Source organism: Oratosquilla oratoria, chromosome 27 (assembly GCF_046742065.1).
Source record: "Oratosquilla oratoria isolate Oo_2021 chromosome 27, ASM4674206v1, whole genome shotgun sequence".
Lineage (NCBI taxonomy): Eukaryota > Metazoa > Arthropoda > Malacostraca > Stomatopoda > Squillidae > Oratosquilla > Oratosquilla oratoria.
The window spans coordinates 8758086-8777230 of record NC_134803.1 but is presented as its reverse complement, the minus strand read 5'-3'; the positions used below and the strand labels follow the sequence as shown (position 1 = coordinate 8777230).

Here is a 19145-nt window from a genome sequence, read left to right as displayed (position 1 = left end):
AGTAAACCTAGTTATTATGAAAGACCAACAATGATAGATGTAAGAGAAAGATTTCCCTGTCATCTGTCTTTAAAATCTATCAACACTCTTCCACCTGGAAGTGCAGCCTTGATCTCCAGACTGGGCCCATGATCTCTCCATCAACTTCAAATGTATTTCTTTCATGTTTTCACATAAGAAAAGCCAACAACTGCTGACTGTTTTCCTCTTCCTACTACTATAAGCCAGTGAAAGAAACAGCCCTGCATATATACACCACAGATAACAGTTCAATATTTTTTCCCAACAAGATTTATGGAAGGGCCTAGGGACTGTTGCCAGCTACTGTGGGGCTGTTGGTTTTCAGCTGGTGAAATTTGAGGCAACAATTATCATTATACTAATAATCCTGACCATGTAGAGCTTATACTATTGGTGTGTGAGAGATGATGCTTGTGAATAACAAAAATAAACGATGAACAAAATTGTTATCAATACATATTGACTCTGTTATGACCAACTTACACTACTATATGATCATTGGCAATACAAAATTGAGGCGCACTCCTCACAACTAGGAAAAAAATATCTTTGGCTGGAATTCTGACTTGGCATTCCATGTATCCTGATAGCATCACAATCATTTTTCAATATAATCAGACTCAAAACTGTTTATAAAACTGATTTTATGTACAAGACTGGGAGATCTAATAGATTTGTGACACTGAAATAACCATGTTTCATTAACTGACATAATGCAATTAAATATCACACAAGGCAGGTAATATGTCAACAACCTTTTCACTTTCTTATGCCTCCAAGTCATGGTTTTGGCAACAATTTGTAACAGTGATAAAAAAAGGAAGCCTTTTTCATTTTTCTTCTTATACTTATGGAATGGTTTGTGAAAAGGACCAGTACTAGTGGCTCATTGTGAGATGAAATGGGAGAAATACAAGCATACAGGGTGTTCAGGATAAATTTGATAATTTTTTTTATCTTCTGTCATTTCAGAACCATTTGAAGTATTTAACAGCAGTAAAGTGCTTTGGATAGCTGATTCTGTGTACTATTGGTGGGTGTAAAAGCTAGAGAGCATGGAAAACTGGTAAGCACCAGAATATTGGAAGAGAGAAACCTGCATCATGATGATTCATGTTGGATTAGAAAATTCAGAAATCTTAGCTGCAGCTCAGTGCTCCTTGAATACCATGAAGGCTGTGAGATGTGAGCTGGAGAATTGCAATGGAGATGTGGAAGCAGTGGCTAGCAGGATCATAGCAGGCATTCTGACTCTGTCTGCACAACAAAATTTGTTGAGAAGCTGCCAAAAGAGGTGGGACAAGATCCAGACAAGGCAATGCAGACCTTGGTGAGAGAGATGGGCATTGGAGTGGTGACTATGAAGAAAGCATTGAGTGAGGATCTTTGCTACTCTTTATACAAGAGACACAAGGGCCAACTACTCACTGCCAAGGCCTAAGAGAACCGCCTTACTAAAGCCAAGAAACTCCTCAACAAAGTCAAACACCCAGTCGAGTTGGGGATGCTCTAGTTCTTCTCAGACAAGAAGAACTTCTGCCAGTACCAGTTGCACAATGCACAGAACAAAAGGTGGCTAGCCTACAGTCCACATGAAGTCCTGCATTTCATGAAGATCAAGTTCCCTCAAACTGTATTTCCCTAGTTGTATTATATGAGAAGGGATCTATGCTCGTGGTAACCTGACTTTGTATATTTCAACATCAAGTTTTTTTCTTAAAATCTTGAATAGTGTTTGCACACACTGGTTCCTTATCTAATTTATTCCAGGTATCCACCACTCTATGTGGGAAGCTATTTTTTTCAGATCTCTTCTATAGTTATCCTTTTTGAGTTTCTTTTCATGTCCTCTTGTTTTTTCCATTGTCCCATTTTAATAAAATATCTCTATCTTATGATTCTATAAATAGTCAGTAGATCTCCTCTTTCTCTTCTTTGTTCCAGTGAAGGCCATGTCATGCCACCCAACACCATTCCTTTCCGAAAGTGTCAAATTTATCCTGAACACCCTGTATAGTGTTAACACACACAACATTCCAGAGATCTGCAATCCTTTTATCTCTGTGTGATATGGAGCATCACTGGCACTGCTCAGGAGTTGAACCCAGGACCTCCCACTGTCCAGGGAAGTGTGTTTATTGATTACACAACAGCTGCCTCTAGTGACCACTCATACATCTCCCTACCCTGGGCCTCTGCCAGTTCAGGAAAGTGCACTATTGTGGGGGTCCTACTCACTGCACCATGTGAGATAAGGAGCATCACTGAAAAGCTGGCACTGCCCTGGAATTGAACCCAGGACCTCCAATTGCCTGGGTAGGAATGCTAACTGATTATCCTATGGTAGCCTCTAGTGACCACTCACATAACTCCCTTCCCTGGGCCTCTGCCAGTCTGGGAATGTGCACTACTGCAGGGATCCTACTCATTATACCATGTGTGATAGGGAGCATTGCTTAAAAGTTGGCACTGCCTGGGAATTGAACCCATGACCTCCCACTGTCTGGGCAGGTGTGCTTACTGATTACACCACAACTGGCTCTAGTGACCACTTGCACAATCTCTTAAAAACACAGCATGGGTAATTTTCTGCATGTTGACAATGAATTGTACATATTTGCAGTTCTTTGTTTCATTTCCCAATGAGTCACCACTGAGGTCCAATATAATCTGAGGACAGCAGAAGATAACTCAAGTAATTTTAGATATTAACTCCTTTTGTCAAGGGTCTGTTCCCATTTTAAAAAACCTATTTAATTTGACAAACAATATCTTTAAAAGGTATTGTTGGATTGAAAATGATGAACTGATTTACCAATAGACTTAATGACAAACTGTTCTCTATTTGGAATCTGTGAAATTCAGTCCCCAATATTCAGAATGAAAATGTCTTTTGGAAATATACACAAATAGTGGGAGGTGTTTCTGGAATTCAGAATTTTCTAGGTTTCAGAACTTTTCATTTTCAATATTGGAGGTTTATATATTATATATATATATATATATGTACACACATACACATATATACACATATATGTGTGTATATATATATATACAACCACTCCTCGTTTAACGACGACAATTGGGACCAGCGCGCCGTCGTTAACCGAATTGGTCGTTAAGCGAAAGTGTATACATATACGTACATGTACTGTATGTACAATGTCCAGCAATACATGTATCTTTATTTTCGTGTATTTTCCCTCTTTTATACAGTACATTAAAGCTTTATTTACTGTTTATTTACGGTGGTTAGGTTCCTGAAATTACCGTATATGACCAAATCCGCATATGCTGACATTCCATATTGAATACCGGGGTATTTTTTTTAGTTTCGACCATGGGCGCAATATAGCAATAGAAAATTAATTATTAATTTTGTAAATTAAAATGTATCAACGTAATATGCAATTTTGTGGGCGGAAATGAAAGTAAAAAATACCATGCTACAAGAAAATATGCTAATGAACGAAGTCGGTAGCATAGAATCGGGACGCCATCTTGTCGTCTGCCAACGTCTCTCATGACGACAACGAGGACGAGCCGGATGACATTTAATTTGCAGGTAATGATTTATCAAACACAGGTTAGGTTAGTTTAGTTTAGGTTAGACGAATTTATCATCCTTTCATTTCTTCGACATCGGCATCTATCATAACAAACATGGTGTACCATTCGTCCGACATGACTTTGTTACTTACGAAATTTGTTTTAGCACCTTTTTTTTCCGCTCACAAAATTGCATATTACGTTGATACATTAAAATTTACAAAATTAATAATTAATTTTCTATTGCTATATTGCGCCCTTGGTCGAAACTAAAAATTTACCACTACCGGTATATACTGTATCCCAGGTAGTTTTTTCAGCTTGCAGGATGGTAATATAGACCTAAGCTTCAGAACACTTTACCTCACAGGTAATATCCACCATACAAGTTCATTTATAACATCATACAAATTTGCCTCAGCCAACTTAATTATCGTACACGACGTCGTAACTTTGGGAGATTTACGTTAAACGAATGTCATAAAGCCCGTCGTTACTCCGAGTTGTCGTTAACCGAGTAGGTCGTTAAACGAGGAGTGGGTGTATATATATATATATATACGTGTGTGTGTATATGTATACATATACACACACACATATATATATGTATATATATATATACATATATATATATATATATATATATATATATACATATATATTACTTTTAATTACCGTATATACTCGTCTATAGGTCAATCTCGTGTATAGGTCGACCCCCCATTTTTGGCAAATCTGGAATTTTCCATGTACCTCATGTATAGGTCGAGTGGTTTGTTTTTGTTTTTGGTGCTGATTGCATTCCACTGCCTTAATGCTTTGAAGTAGCATGGCTTGCCTGGTATAGCAATTGATTATTATGGTTTTTTCACTTCATTAATTCTGATGTATTCTGGTTTATGTTTTTTCAAGTTCACTGATTTTAATATTTAATAAGTTTCACTGAAATTGCCATTTCAGCGGAGTGAAAAACTTGAACAGATTGCCAAGTACGGTAGATTACCAAGTACGGTATTCGGAATAAACTGGCTAGGCGTGTTTCGTTAGAAAAAAAATTTAACCAACACTCAGAGTTAGTCTTGTAATCTCAACTGGGCGGATGATCAGGCTAATGATAATGTGGAGGAGAAAGATGATGTTGATGTTCCTATGGCTGATGAGGTTGATTCGTATGACGATACTCGACACAGAAGTGAGTGGGAGGAGCTGTTTGGTGGTGAAGATGACGACATCAAGGAAAACGATTTTGGTGGATTTCAGTTAAAATATTTAGGATTATACCATGTGTCACTGTAACAGTAACAAGTTGGCAATACTGAACAGTTTGTTTTCGTGATGGTGAGATCCATGCATTGTTTTGGTAATGGTAACAATAACATATACCATGTAGAAAGCTAAATTTGGGTAAATTTTTAGTTTCGACCAAGGGCGCAACATAGCAATAAAAATTTATTATTAATTTTGTAGATTATAATGTATCAACGTAATATGCAATTTTGTGATCGGAAATAAAAAAACAAGAAAGATGCTAAAACATTTCGTAAGTAATGAAGCCGTGTCGGACGAATAGTACGTCATATTTGTTATGATACATGCCGACAACGAAGAAATGAGAAGTTGGCGGGCTTTTCAACCACTTAGCTTGCTGGCTATACAAAGTTCTTGCAGCTTGAAGGAATGCATGTATCTCCGCTCCATAACATTCCTTCAAGAAAATGTACCTGGCGAGGTACTGTCGGAAGCACCGAGGCCGTCAATTGACAGACAAGATGGTGTTCCGATCCTATGCTTGTGGCAAGGTATTTTTCATTTTCACTTCCGCCCACAAAATTGCATATTACGTTGATACATTTTAATTTATAAAATTAATGATTAATTTTCTATTGCTATATTGCGCCCATGGTCGAAACTAAACTATAAAAAAATAAATAAATAAATTTGAGAATATCACAGCATTTCATTATTTTTTTTAAACAATTATGGGTACTGTAATAGTATACATGATATAATAAGCTCGCCTGTGTTAAGAAATTTAACAAACAGGTAAAACCACAGTATGGGGTTACCGTATCTAGAAGGAATTTTACATGTTTTAGTACGTACCGTGTATTTTATGCACCCATTGTTTACTGGTAGTATTTAGTAGGTAAATATTTTGATTTCTGAACCTAAAGAAAAGGTAAGAGTTCTTCCTAGCCTTTCTTGTCATGTCTGGATTTCAACCTAACAAGATTATTACTTGTGTATAGGTCGACCCCTAGGTTTTGGCCTAAAAAAAATTCCTTAAGATTTCGACCTATAGACGAGTATATACGGTAGCTCAGGATCTACCCCATTTCTTGGGGTAGATCTACATTTCCTGGCATTAACCAAACCAAAGTATTTAACAAAATCATAAAAATAAAAACTATTTTGAGTAATGACAAAATATCAACATAAAGAAGTATTACAGTAATAACAATAACAATAAAATAATGCTAAAAACAACAATTAGGAACTGAATGACACTTAAAAGCTACTCTAAATCTACCTGCTGGGTCCATCATCACACGTAGTAAATCATCATAGTTCTTTTACTTAAGATTTAATTTCAAAGTGGCTGGATCAGATTCATGTATAGGGACATCACAATTTCGAGTTTTCTCTCTATGGATCCATTAGAGGTGTGTACAGAAGCAATGGCAGAACAATGTTGTCCACCTGTTCCAAAAATGCTTCTACTACAGCTGTCAAAGTAGTTGAAATTATCACGCGAGTTAAAAGTAAAGATGAAAGCTCTACATGACCAAGCATTCCAAGAGGAACAACAAGACAAAGTTGAGCAATTATTCCACAAATACTGCCTTCCACTGTTCTTTTTGTACCTGCCCACTTGTGTTTACCCAAGTAGGTGCCACCAATGGAAGCTGCAGTGTCACCGATGCCTACTGACAACACCCCTGCCAACAGAGGTAGTGCTGTTCGGGGAGTGGCTTCACTGAGGGGACAAGGTGAGAGCCACAGGGGTGTTGCAACACCTGCCAGAAGGTAAAGATGGCTAAGGATGAGGGACCCGCGGTCCTTTTCATCGAGAAAGAAGGAAAATGCATCGCTGATGGGAGAAGCAAATGGTGTAATCCCATTTACTCTTATGACCTGAAAAGAAAAATGATCACAGATTAACTCAGTCGTTTTGGAAACAAAGGATTTGTTTTCAGATCATATAATGAAAAATGAAGCTTAACTCATTATATATATATATATATATATATGCTAATAAGAACACGGGTACGTGTGTTCACTTATGCAAAGTAGACCACTTGGAAAAAAGAAACTAACGAAGCAGAGCGCTTTCGTATATTACATCTTCAGTGCAACAAGTACTTGTTGCACTGAAGATGTAATATACGAAAGCGCTCTGCTTCGTTAGTTTCTTTTTTCCAAGTGGTCTACTTTGCATATATATATATATATATACACACACAAGAAACATTTGTAACTTGTGTTCAATTATGCAAGAGTGGCCACGGGGAAAGAAACTAAATGAAGCAAAGCACTCATACATAACATCTCCAGTACAAAGTACATGAAAGGAAAGGATTACAAGAATACATATATGCATCCACAGAATGAGGGAAGCTAATTTGGTGAGATATCAGTCCCACTTTGGGACCCCCTGAAGTGACATAGGGGACAAACTATATACTGTACACACATATATATAGAAATATATCTATATAGTGACATACATTTAATAACCAAGAGTGATTTATATATATATATTTATATATATATATATATATATATATATACATACATATACCAAAGGCTTTTTCCCCCTACATGGGGGGTAGCCAAAAAGAAAAAGGCATAGAAACCACTCCCACCCATTCCATTTCCTATATATTCCACTCTCCTCCCTCCCTCTTATCTTGGCACCTCCTGGATGATGGGTCATCTCTGCATCCTGTCCACTGCCCTGGGTCAGATGCAATGCCGCAAGACACACCACATCCACAGCACGGCCGCTTCATAAATTCGGTGACCCCCCCTCTCCGTCCCCCCATGCAGAAAAGGAGAAGACAGGGAGAAATCCCTTTGGGCTGTGTCAATTTTTTTTCTCATACATACTTCCTCACCCCCCATCCCCCACCCACTCCCCCTCATGCACCATAGCATCATCTATACACAACCCTTCTCCATTCACCCCTATCTTCTGTCCTCTCCTGTCCTTCCTCCACAGACATTCCTCTCTTTTGTAATCCCCTCTCACCACATCCATCCATCTCATCCTAGGATGCCCCCTCATATTCACTCCTTCCACCTCTGCCTTCCACAACTTTTTTACTAATCTTTCTTCACTCATTCTTTCCATGTGTCTAAACCATCCTAACATTCTTTCATCAACCCTATCTCCCAGTTCCCTTTCCACCCCTGTTCTCCTCCTCACCTCCTCATTTCTCACTCTATCCAGCCTAGTGACCCCTATCATACTTTTCAGACATTTCATCTCAAACACATTCAAACTCCTTCTCTCTTCCTCTCTCATGTTCCATGTTTCTGCCCCGTACAGTGCTGTTGGCACAATCACTCCTTCATATAACCTCCTCTTAGCACCCATTCCCAGATGTCTATTTCTCATTACACTTTTTAATCCACCAAGGCATTTACTCACTTCTCTCAATCTACATTCTACCTCCACCCCCACTCCTCCCTTTCCTGCCACATTCGCACCAGTGTCTAAAACTATCCACTTCCTCCAGTCTTTCACCCTTAATGCTCACTTCCAGCTTGGTGTCACTCTCTCCCCTTGTACATCTCATCACCTTACTTTTGCCCACATATATCTTCAGCCTCCTTCTTTCACAAACCTTCTTAAACTCTGTCACTAACTTCCTCAATCCCTCCTCTGATCCTGCTACAAGCAGTGTCATCAGCAAACAACAACTGGCTCACCTCCCACTTTTCTCCATTTTCCTTAATCATCTCCAGCCCCTGACCCACCACCCTTGCCTTCACCTCTCGCACCACCCCATCCATGTAAAGATTGAACAGCCAGGGCGACATAACATATCCCTGACGAAGTCCCACCTTTACCTCAAACCATTCACTCTCTCCATTTCTAATCCTAACACAAGCTCTACTACTCGCATAAAAACTCTTGAGTGCTCTTAACAGCTTTCCTCCTATCCCATATATTTGTAGTACCTCCCACAGTGCCTTCCTGTCTACCCTGTCATAAGCCTTTTCCAGATCCATAAAAGCCCCAAAAACATCCTTACCTTTTCCTATAGCTTTCTCACATATCTGTCTTACCACAAAAATCTGATCTACACAACCCTTATCTGTCCTAAACCCACACTGTTCCTCACCAATTACTCCCTCTGTTCCTCTCCTAATCCTCTCAATCAAGACCCTCCCATACGCCTTTCCAACTACACTCAACAAGCCGATTCCTCTGAAACTACTACACTCACACTTCCCACTGCAACTACCTTTCCCTCCCTATCCTCCTTCACATTTAGCAACTCCCTAAAATATTCTGCCCACCTTCCTCTCACTGCCTTCTCTTCCATTATCATCTCTCCATCTGCACCTTTTACCTTTTCTTCTCTACTTGATTCACCTCCTCTTTCTCTTTTAATTTCCTTCCAAAACATCTTTTTATTACTTTCAAAATTTTCTGTCAAACTCTTACCCCATTTCACATCTGCTCTCCTCTTTGCTTCCTTTATCTTATGCTTGACTTCTCTTCTCTTTACTTTGTACCTCTCATACAATTCCCTCGTCCTAATTTGTAGCCAATCTATGAATGCCTGCATCTTCTCTTATACACATTTCTTTGCTTCCTCATCCCACCACACTACCCTTCCTTCTATTTCCTCCCGCCATCCTTGTTCCACACACATCATACTCTTACCCCATTTCACATCTGCTCTCCTCTTAGCTTCCTTTATCTTATGCTTGACTTCTCTTCTCATTACTTTGTACCTCTCATAAGATTCCCTTGTCCTAATTTGTAGCCAATCTATGAATGCCTGCATCTTCTCTTATACACCTTTCTTTGCTTCCTCATCCCACCACTCACTACTCTTCCTTCTATTTCCTCCCGCCATCCTTGTTCCACACACCATCTTTGCACACCTTATGGTGTGTGGAACAAGGAGGGTGGGAGGAAATAGAAGGAAGGGTAGTGAGTGGTGGGATGAGGAAGCAAAGAAATGTGTATACTACTACTACTACTACAATCAATTAGCAATGAGAAAATTTCAGGAGAGACACTATTTATTTTCATAAGCTTACAAAACTTTGTCTCTTTCAGAATAATTGCCTCTTGTATCTACACACTTCTGCATGCATCTCTCCCAATCCTGGAAGACCTCCTCAAAGTCCTTTTTAAGTAGCCCCTTCAGGTAGCTTTCCAATGCCTCTTTTAGCTCCTCTGTTGACTGGAATCTGGTTCCTCTTAGGCTGTCTTTCATGCGTGGGAACAGGAAGAAGTTGCAAGGGGCTAGGTCAGGGCTGTAGGGTGGGTATTGTACCAGTTTCATTCCCCTGTTGACCATCCAAGTGGTCACCAGCGTTGACTTGTGGCATGAGGCACTGTGCTGGTGGAACCACCACTGACCACTCCTCCACTGCTGAGGCCTCTTCTTCCTCATCTTCTCCCTGAACCTTTTCAGAACAGTAAGGTAATATTCCTTATTGACAGTTTGACCCTGAGGAACCCATTCAACATGAATGAGCCCCTGGGAGTCAAAGAAAGGAATGACCATTGCCTTCTCTTGCGACCTGCTCATCTTTGCCTTTTTGGGTCTAGGGGAGGTTGCGTGCTTCCACTGAGCACCCTGACATTTGCTCTCAGGGTCGTAGGTGAACACCCAACTCTTGTTGCAAGTCACTACCTTATTCAGGAAACCTGAATCAGCTTCTATCATTTCGAGAATGTCAGTGCAACATTCCACACGAAACTGCCTCTGGTCGTCGGAGAGGATCTTTGGCACGAACTTGGCACAGACTTTTTGGAGCTTCAGACCTTTGGTCAGAACTGTCTCTACTGTGCCAATACTAATACCAACAGCTTCAGATATCATCCTCACAGATATTTGATGGTCTTGCATCACTAACCTTTGCACTTCCTCAATGTTTTCCTCCTTGCATGCACTTTTCGGTGCTCCAGATTTGGGTTCATCCTCAACCTGTTCATTTCCTTCAGAAAATCTGTTAAACCACTGATAGAAACTTGCTTGGTTCATCTGTTCATCCCCATAGGCCTCCTTTAACATTCCATAAGCTTCTTGTTTGGTTTTCTTAAGTTTAACACAAAATTTGATGGTGTAACATTGCTCCATGTTTCCCTACATCTTGACAAGTGTTCACAGATTGGCAAACTGAATCAGACTGGTTCCATCAAGTTCACCACTGCACTCAGACCTACAAATATAGAAAGTTGCCAGTTAGTCATTTTATAAAATATATGTATGTGTACTTCACAATGAAGTAGTATTTTGATCAAATCATATTTAATGTCTAGCCTAACATTTTCTCATTACTCATTGTATGAAGGAGTATGTACAGTATACATGTGCATACATATATACATACATATATATTTATATATATAACTACAAAGTAATGTCATAACACATTCGTAAAATTCAACAAGAACCCATTGTGTTGGATAAGAAGAAATGAAATAGATGATATCCATATATTTCAATCACGGACTGTGATCCTCTTCAGTGGAATACAGAGTAGTGGAGCAAAAGGCATGTCTTATGTACAGAGAAAGAAGAAGGAACATGGGTGGGACTCAGGTAGCGTCTAATGCTTTGTGGGGCAAGTCACCCGCCTTCACCAAAGATGGTAATAATTTGTTGACTGCCCAGGTAGTAATGCATTCAGGTGACCATTGTCCATTTGAAATATTAAAATCAGGACATTTATTTATCAAGGATGATTCTATTATTTTCCTTTTAAAACTGCACTTTGAATTAAAAATCATTTTTGCCTTGTTCCAATCCATATGATGGCCTTCCTTGTCTACGTGTTGGAAGACAGCGGAATTTTGTTGTGCATATTTGATTGAATTTTTGTGTTCTTTCATCCTGGTGTATTCACCTCGGATCTGCTGCAGCCTCTGTTCGAGACAGCCAGACACCACCCTACGACAGTGAGCTCAGAGCTCATTATTTGCCGATCTCTGGGTAGGTCTGAGACCACTCACACACTACACACCGGGACAGCAAGGTCACAACTCCTTGACTAACATCCCGTGCCTACTCACTGCTAGGTGAACAGGGGCTACACGTGATAGGAGACAAACCCAACTCATCTCCGCCCGGCCGGGGAATCGAACCCCGGTTCTCCGGCTTGTGAGGCCAGTGCCTTACCAATCCGCCACCGAGCCGTGTGTGTAATTCTCTACCTGTTTGTCCCCAATATACATTATCACAATCTGAGCATGGAAGTTTATAAACACCTTGATGTATTTCTTCTCTAGGTCTTTGATGTACATAAACTATTTTCTTAGACAAATTATTGGGAAAACTAAAAACAAAGTTTATATCTTTCTGTGATAGAAATTGCGAAATATCATTTAAGGACTTATTATAAGGCAATTTTATAAAGTTTTTGTCTCAAACGAATGGATTTGAACAAGGCAAAAATTATTTTTAATTCAAAGCAAACTGGATATAGATACAAAGACGGGACACCCCTTTCCCTTAACCCCTTCCATACGGTGCCGCATACATAGGCGGCATGAGGAGCAAGTGGATACGCGAGGCTGCCATATTGGCGTCTTGATTATATTTATTGTAGTTGCCCCTGCGTTTTTACATACTCTCTAAACTGTCTTTAATAATATTTTCTATGGTTATCAAAATTCACGGGTGAAAGAGAGAACGATCGATATAAGCGGTGACTATATTTTATGATGCGAGTATTATTACGACACGTCGTACGGCTGGCAGCGGCTGCTGCCCGCGAGATTTAAGGCCCGTACTGAAGAGGTTAAGATACAACTAGGTAAATACCCATTCCATTCCCATCATCCACCCCTTCACCCCTTTCATCTTAGCTTCTGATAGGTCATCCCTGTATCCCCCTGACTGCCCTCGGTTAGAAGCAATGTAGCAAGACACAGGACATCCATAGCAAGGCCACTTCACTTAATTGGTGACCCTCCTTTCCACCCCCTCATGCAGAAAAAGAAAAGATGGGAAGAAGTCCCTTTGGACTGCCTCAAAATATCGTTCACACATAAGCACCCCCTACCCCCATCCTCTGTCCCTCTCTTCCTTGCACAACAGAATCATCTATACACATTCACTCTCCACTCATCCCTATCTCCTGCCTTCTCCCTTCCTTGCTAAACAGGCATTCCCCTCTTGCTCAATGCCCCCTTCACCCCATTCACCCCTTCCATACGGTGCCGCATACATAGGCGGCATGAGGAGTAAGTGGATATGCGAGGCTGCCATATCGGCATCTTGATTATATTTATTGTAGTTGCCCCTGCGTAATGACATACATAAACTGTCTTCATCACATTTTCTATGGTTATCAAAATTCACGGGTGAAAGAGAGAACGATCGATATAAGCGGTGACTATATTTTATGATGCGAGTATTATTACGACACATCGTACGTCTGGCAGCTAATGCTGCCCGCGAGATTTTGGCCTGTACTGAAGAGGTTCATCTCATCCTCAGTCATCCCCTAAATTTTAGTCCATCCACCTACGCCTTCCACACCTCTTCCAATCTATCATCACTCATTCTTTCATGTGTCTAAACCATCCCAATAATCTTTCATCAGACCTATCTGCCATCTCCTTTTCCACTCCCATTCTCCTCCTCACCTCGTTTCTCACTCTATCCAACTTAGTAACCCCTACCATACTTCTCACATATTTCATCTCAAACACATATAATCATTTCCTTTCTGCCTCTCTTAAGTTCCAAGTTTCTTCCCCATACAATGCTGTCTGCACAATCACCCCTTCACACAATCTCCTCTTTGCATCCATTCCCACATGCCTTTTCTCATAACACTTCTTAATCCCCTAGGGCATTTACTTGCTTCTGTCAATCTACAATTTACCTCCACCTCCACCCCTCCCTTTCTTGCCACATACAACCCCAAATGCCTAAAGCCATCCACTTCCTCTACCCTCTCTCCTTTTAGACACACTTTGAATTTGCTTCCATCCTTTCCCCTTATACATCTCATCACCTTGCTTTTACCCACATTTACCTTCAACTTTCTCCTGTTGCATACCTTACTAAACCCTGTCACTAACTCCCTTAATCCTTCCTCTGACCCTGCCACAAAAGCAGTGTCATCAGCAAACAACATCTGGCTCACCTCCCACTTTTCTCCATTTTCTTTAATGACCTCCAGTCCCCTACCCTTTACCCTCACGTTTACCTCCCACACCACCCCATCTATATACACAGTGAATAATCACAGCAACATGATGCATCCCTGATGCAGGCCCACCTTTACCTTAAACCATTCACTCTCTCCATTTCTTATTCTAACACAGGCTCTACTACTCTCATAAAAACTACTGACTGTCTTTAACAGCTTTCCCCCAATCCCACATATCTGAAAAATAATCAAGCTCAGCCGTTGCAATGCTTTGAATGCATGACCCTCAGATCATGAATCCTATGTGCTAACCATTCCACCACTCTGAACATACAAAAGATTCAATAACCTGATACCTACTCTGATACCCAGGAATTAGGTCGACTGAATGCTACAGACCTGAAGCCTGTTTTCTACAAATCCCAGTGTCACCTGAGAGTGTGGCAGCACTGAAGCCTTCATTTGCTTTGCCACTGTAACTATTAACCTTTTCCATACAATGAGACCTACGTACGTGTTATGAGGTGTGAGTATACGAGGATGCCGGTGTTGGCATTTTGATTATAATTATTTTGTAGTTGTAGCTGAATAACCCCTGAATTCTGTGAAGTGGTTTGATCATGTTTTCTCTATTTATCATTACTCAGTGAAAGAGAATGAGTAATGCAGCAGTGACTTTATATTTTATAGCGTGAGTACAGTGATGGATCAATCACTGTACCTCAGGCATTCAATATTGCATGTGAAAATTTGACTCGTATTGAAGAGGTTAAGGAACAAATCACTAGTAGCAGCAATGTTATTCAAATAATAAATTCTGGCTGTCATGAAGTTTCGAATATAGGACCCTCTGAGTGTGAGTCCATTCCTAATGGCCAGGCTTGATTATTTGAATTACATCACTGCTACTAGTTGTTCCTTAATAGTTACAATGGCTAAGTGAACAAGTTTCAGTACTGCCATGCTCTTGGGTAATGTTGGGATTAGTAGAAAACAGGCTTCAGGGTTGCAGTGTTCAGTTGGCCTAATTCCTGGGTACCAGATTATTGAATCTTTTATACATTCAGAGCAGCAGTAAGGTTAGCACATGGGACTCATGCTCAGAGGGTCCTTAGTCCCATCATTCTGTCCCACTTTGCTACCTTTTATACCTTGCATGAGAATCATAGTGACTAAACTCTTTCTTCCTTCTACCATAGGAAAAAAAAAAAAAAAAAAAAAAAGGTGGACTCAATGAAGTGGTAAAAGACTGATTCAAGGGAACAGCCTAAAGGAAGATAGTTGTAGAACAAAAAGTAGCATAATTCCTCTAGGAGTAGAGATTCTACTCTAGCACAAACAAGTGATATGTACCTCTGTTCTATAGGGGCATCCCAAAATAGTCCATAAAACAGGTTGCATGCTACTGTGCAATCACAACTGCACAATAACATGAAGTCAATACAACAGTTCATCATACACAATCAAAATCCATTTAATCATCCTTTCCATCTCATCAACTCAAGGATCAAATATTGGCCTATCCCACCCCCACCCCCCCATCACACTGTTTGGGTCAAAGGCAATGCAGTGAGGTACAGCTCTTCCACAAGAGGGCCTGAGAGCCAGGGCTGGTTTATAACCACTGCTTAATCGTACAGCAATGCCCTGCCCCTTTCAAAGGTATGTACATATACCAAGGGCATTTTTCTTTCTTACAAGGGAGGTAGCCAAAATCAAAAGGCATAATTTCACTACCACTTACCACCCCTCCCTCTCATCTTGGCTCCTCATAGATGACAGGTGATCCCTGTATCTCACCCATTGCCCTGGGTTAGAAGCAATGCAGCAAGACACAGCACATCCACAGCAAAGCTGCTTCATTTAATCAGTGAACCCGCCCCCCCCTTTCTCTGTCCCCTCATGCAGAAAAAGAGAAGATGGGAATAAATTCCTTAGGGCTGCATCAAAACATCATTCACACATAACCACTCCCTAATACCCCTATCCCCCACCAACTCCCTTCCATGTATCACAGTATCATCAATACACGGCCATTCTCCACTCATCCCTATCTTGTCTTCTCCCTTCTTTCCTCAAAAGACACCCCACTCTTGCTCATTACTCCATGCATCCATCCATCTCATCCTTGGTTGTCCCTTCACATTCACTCCATCCACCTCTGCCTTCTACATTTACAAACATCCTTAAAATCTTTCTTTCTTCAAATAAAAATTCTATATATCTATTTATTGGGATGGTTACTTGAGGTACGTACAATGTGTAGCAGACATAATAAACATGAATCCTGAAAATGCTCAGCACTCACCTCAAGGAAGATGCATAACATCATAGCTGCAGTAGAAATGAAGAAGGTGAATGGTGAGTCCAGGAGAATGCCAGGTGTAAAGATGCAAACTACAATGACATGGTACAATTTGCGTATCACAGTGGTGGGAGTGTCTCGGTACCTGACAAGGGCAAAAGAATATTTAGTTTGATACAAACATAAAACCATATGAAATTTTGGCCCATTTGCCCTTTAGTCTAGTTTGTCCTAGCTAATATAAGGCAATTTAATATGTTAAGAGGCTGTATTTGCACAAAATGAGGTCTCAATAAATCTTAATTTTTTCCAAGTTTGGAAAGAAATTAAAAAAGGAAGAGGAGGCAAATCAAGTAGAGAAAAAAAGGTAAAAGGTGCAGATGGTTCATTTCCTACTCAAGCATTAAGATTTCCAAATACCACTACACTGATATTTTCCCTAAACCTTCTAAGCACTCATTTAAATATATCTAAAAAGCCTCCTTTTCCTCTACATTCTTCTCATTACCAGGCCCATATGCACTTACAAAGATCCACATCTCCCTTTCCAGTTTCACCTTCATCAACATTAACCTAGAAGAAATCTCCTTCCACTCCACCACATGCTTACCTATCTCTTCATTTACTAATATAGGCACCCCATTCTCTCCCTTGTCCTCTCTTCACTCCTGACACCCTCCCCATTTAAATTTCCTTTTGTCATTCGGAATAGGTTTTGGTTTTGTTTTATTGTATGATTTGTATTGCAGCTAAGAGTACAGTATCATTTCATCGGGGTGTGATAGTTGATTCTTTTTGTTCTTTTGAATTGCTGTGGCCCCTTTTTGTGACACTTTAGCAAACCTTGTATTTAATTTCTGCAGTTCATGCAGGACATGATTAGTTCATGTTTGTTATGATTTGTCTTTTAGCTACTGAGGAATGATGGATAGGCTTTTTGCTTTTAGTATCAGCATGTTCTTGCCTAGTATAGTTAATTTTGTAATCATTTCTCTATGTTGCTGTTCAATCTGGTGGACCTGTCCCAGAGATCAACGGTACACTATATAACTGAATCCTTTTGCTTACAATGTATAACCCTGAGGACGAACCCTGGACAGGGTTCGAAACGTCGGTAATTAAATTCTGTTACTCTGAGTCCAGTGTTTAAAATTTTTCCGATAACATGGCTCCTGGACTCCAGCTCTTTATGAACGTATATATATATATATACACACACACACACAGAACAAGAAAGAAAAAATATATATATATATATATTACCGTCTTGCCCATGCAGTGAAGAGAATTCCAATGAGTGCCAAAACACTTGAGCCACCAACAATAATGAGCCTCATTTGTGATTTAGTAAAGTAGTCAAACAGCCAAATCAGGGACCATGTCCTTATCACAATGGAAGACATCCCAACACCGAGGCTTGCAAAAATGATCAGTAGAGGGTAGAAAAACTTGGGATGACGTATTGTCTTGAAGCAGAACAGAATGGCACTCATGCCTGTTAGTGCCAATACCGCCGTCTGTCTCAAAAGAATAAAAAAAATTCATTGAAATAAAGAAAAATATTTTCCTAGAATAAAAAATGTAATTAATTTAGTACACATCTTAAGTAAATTGGTTTGATTTAAAAAATTACAGGTATTAAAAAGTAAATAGTTTCAAATAAATGTAAACTATCCTGGTACACTTTTTTTTTATAAGGAGTACACAGGATGCAGAACCAATGACAAGTACCTGCATGTAGTGGCCCTGCAAGATGGAGAGCAAAACTGCTCATTTTCAAAACCAATCAACAACCTCATCTCCATCAGAAAGTGTAGCCCAAAGGGCACTTTGTCTCTGGACTGGGCTCAAGATCTCTATCAACTTCAACTATATTTCTTACACTTTTTCATTTAAAGAGAGCTGACAACTGGAAACTGCCCCTCTCCCCTATGCAGTCCTACACTACTGCAACAGACAACAGTCCAAAATTTCTTCCCAGAAAGATATGTGATAGGGCCTAAGGACCACTGCCACCCACAGAGGGGCTGCATGTTTTCCACTTAGTGAAACTTGTTCATTCTATAAGAAGTCAAGGTAGAGGGTCAGGGAGAAATCCATGTAGAACCCTAAAATTTGGGCCATTAAATATGTGTGATTGTTGTACAGATGATAGTAAAAGGGAAGAGATATGGAGTAGGTTTGTGAGACAAAACATGGATGTGTTAGAATTAAGTGAAACTAAGTTAAATGGGAAGGGTGATTGTGATTTAGTGAGTTTGGTAGAGAGAATGTTCGGAGTGATGAGGGGCTAAGGGAGAGGAGTGACTCTACTGGTTAGTAATGACATAGTAAAGCATGAGCTGGAATGGAGGGAAATGTCTCCAAGGTTTATGTGGGTGATGGTGAAATTGGGATGGGAGATGTAGGATTTTGTGAGTGCATATGGATCTGCTAGTGAGAAAAGTGAATCAATCAATAAATATGTTGCCCACTGTCTCTTCTGCAGAAGACCTGTGGCCTTCAGAAAGCCAGCAACAATCTCAGGGCAGGACCAAAAAGTTAAAGGAAAAGGGAATCTTTTTTCATAGATTTAAATGAAGATTTAGGGAGTTTGGAGAGAAAAGTGAACTTAGTCGTGTCAATGAGTCAATGAATGGATTAGTAGGAAACTTTGGTAAGAATCTTTGTAGAGAGATGATGTTGGAGATGCATTTAGAAAGGAAGTTGATAATAGTAAACACAGTGCTTAAGAAGCCAACCAAGCGTAAGTTTGCATGGGTAAGGGTGGACAGAAAGGTGATTGACAGGGTAGAACAGAGAGTAAGAGTGGAGGAAGAGGAAAGAGGAAACGGGTGGGAGGCAGAGAGGTGCTGAGAGTAAACAAATTAGATGAGAAGGAAAAAGAGAAGGAATACCAGAAACTGGTGAGGGA

General features: G+C 40.0%; 1 protein-coding gene across 2 annotated transcripts in view; it reads right to left on the bottom strand.

Annotated features, from left to right (window-relative positions):
* Positions 1–1919: 1919 nt before the first annotated feature.
* Positions 1920–19145, bottom strand: part of Dolk (Dolichol kinase) — a 40401-nt gene continuing 23175 nt past the window's right edge. For both annotated transcript variants that reach the window (XM_076210197.1, XM_076210198.1), the window contains 3 exons: positions 17495–17748; positions 16235–16376; positions 1920–6705 (listed from right to left, as the gene is read on the bottom strand). In XM_076210197.1, the coding sequence (XP_076066312.1) occupies positions 6217–6705; positions 16235–16376; positions 17495–17748 (885 nt within the window). In that variant the 3' untranslated portion in view covers positions 1920–6216. The remainder of the gene's footprint in view (positions 6706–16234; positions 16377–17494; positions 17749–19145) is intronic.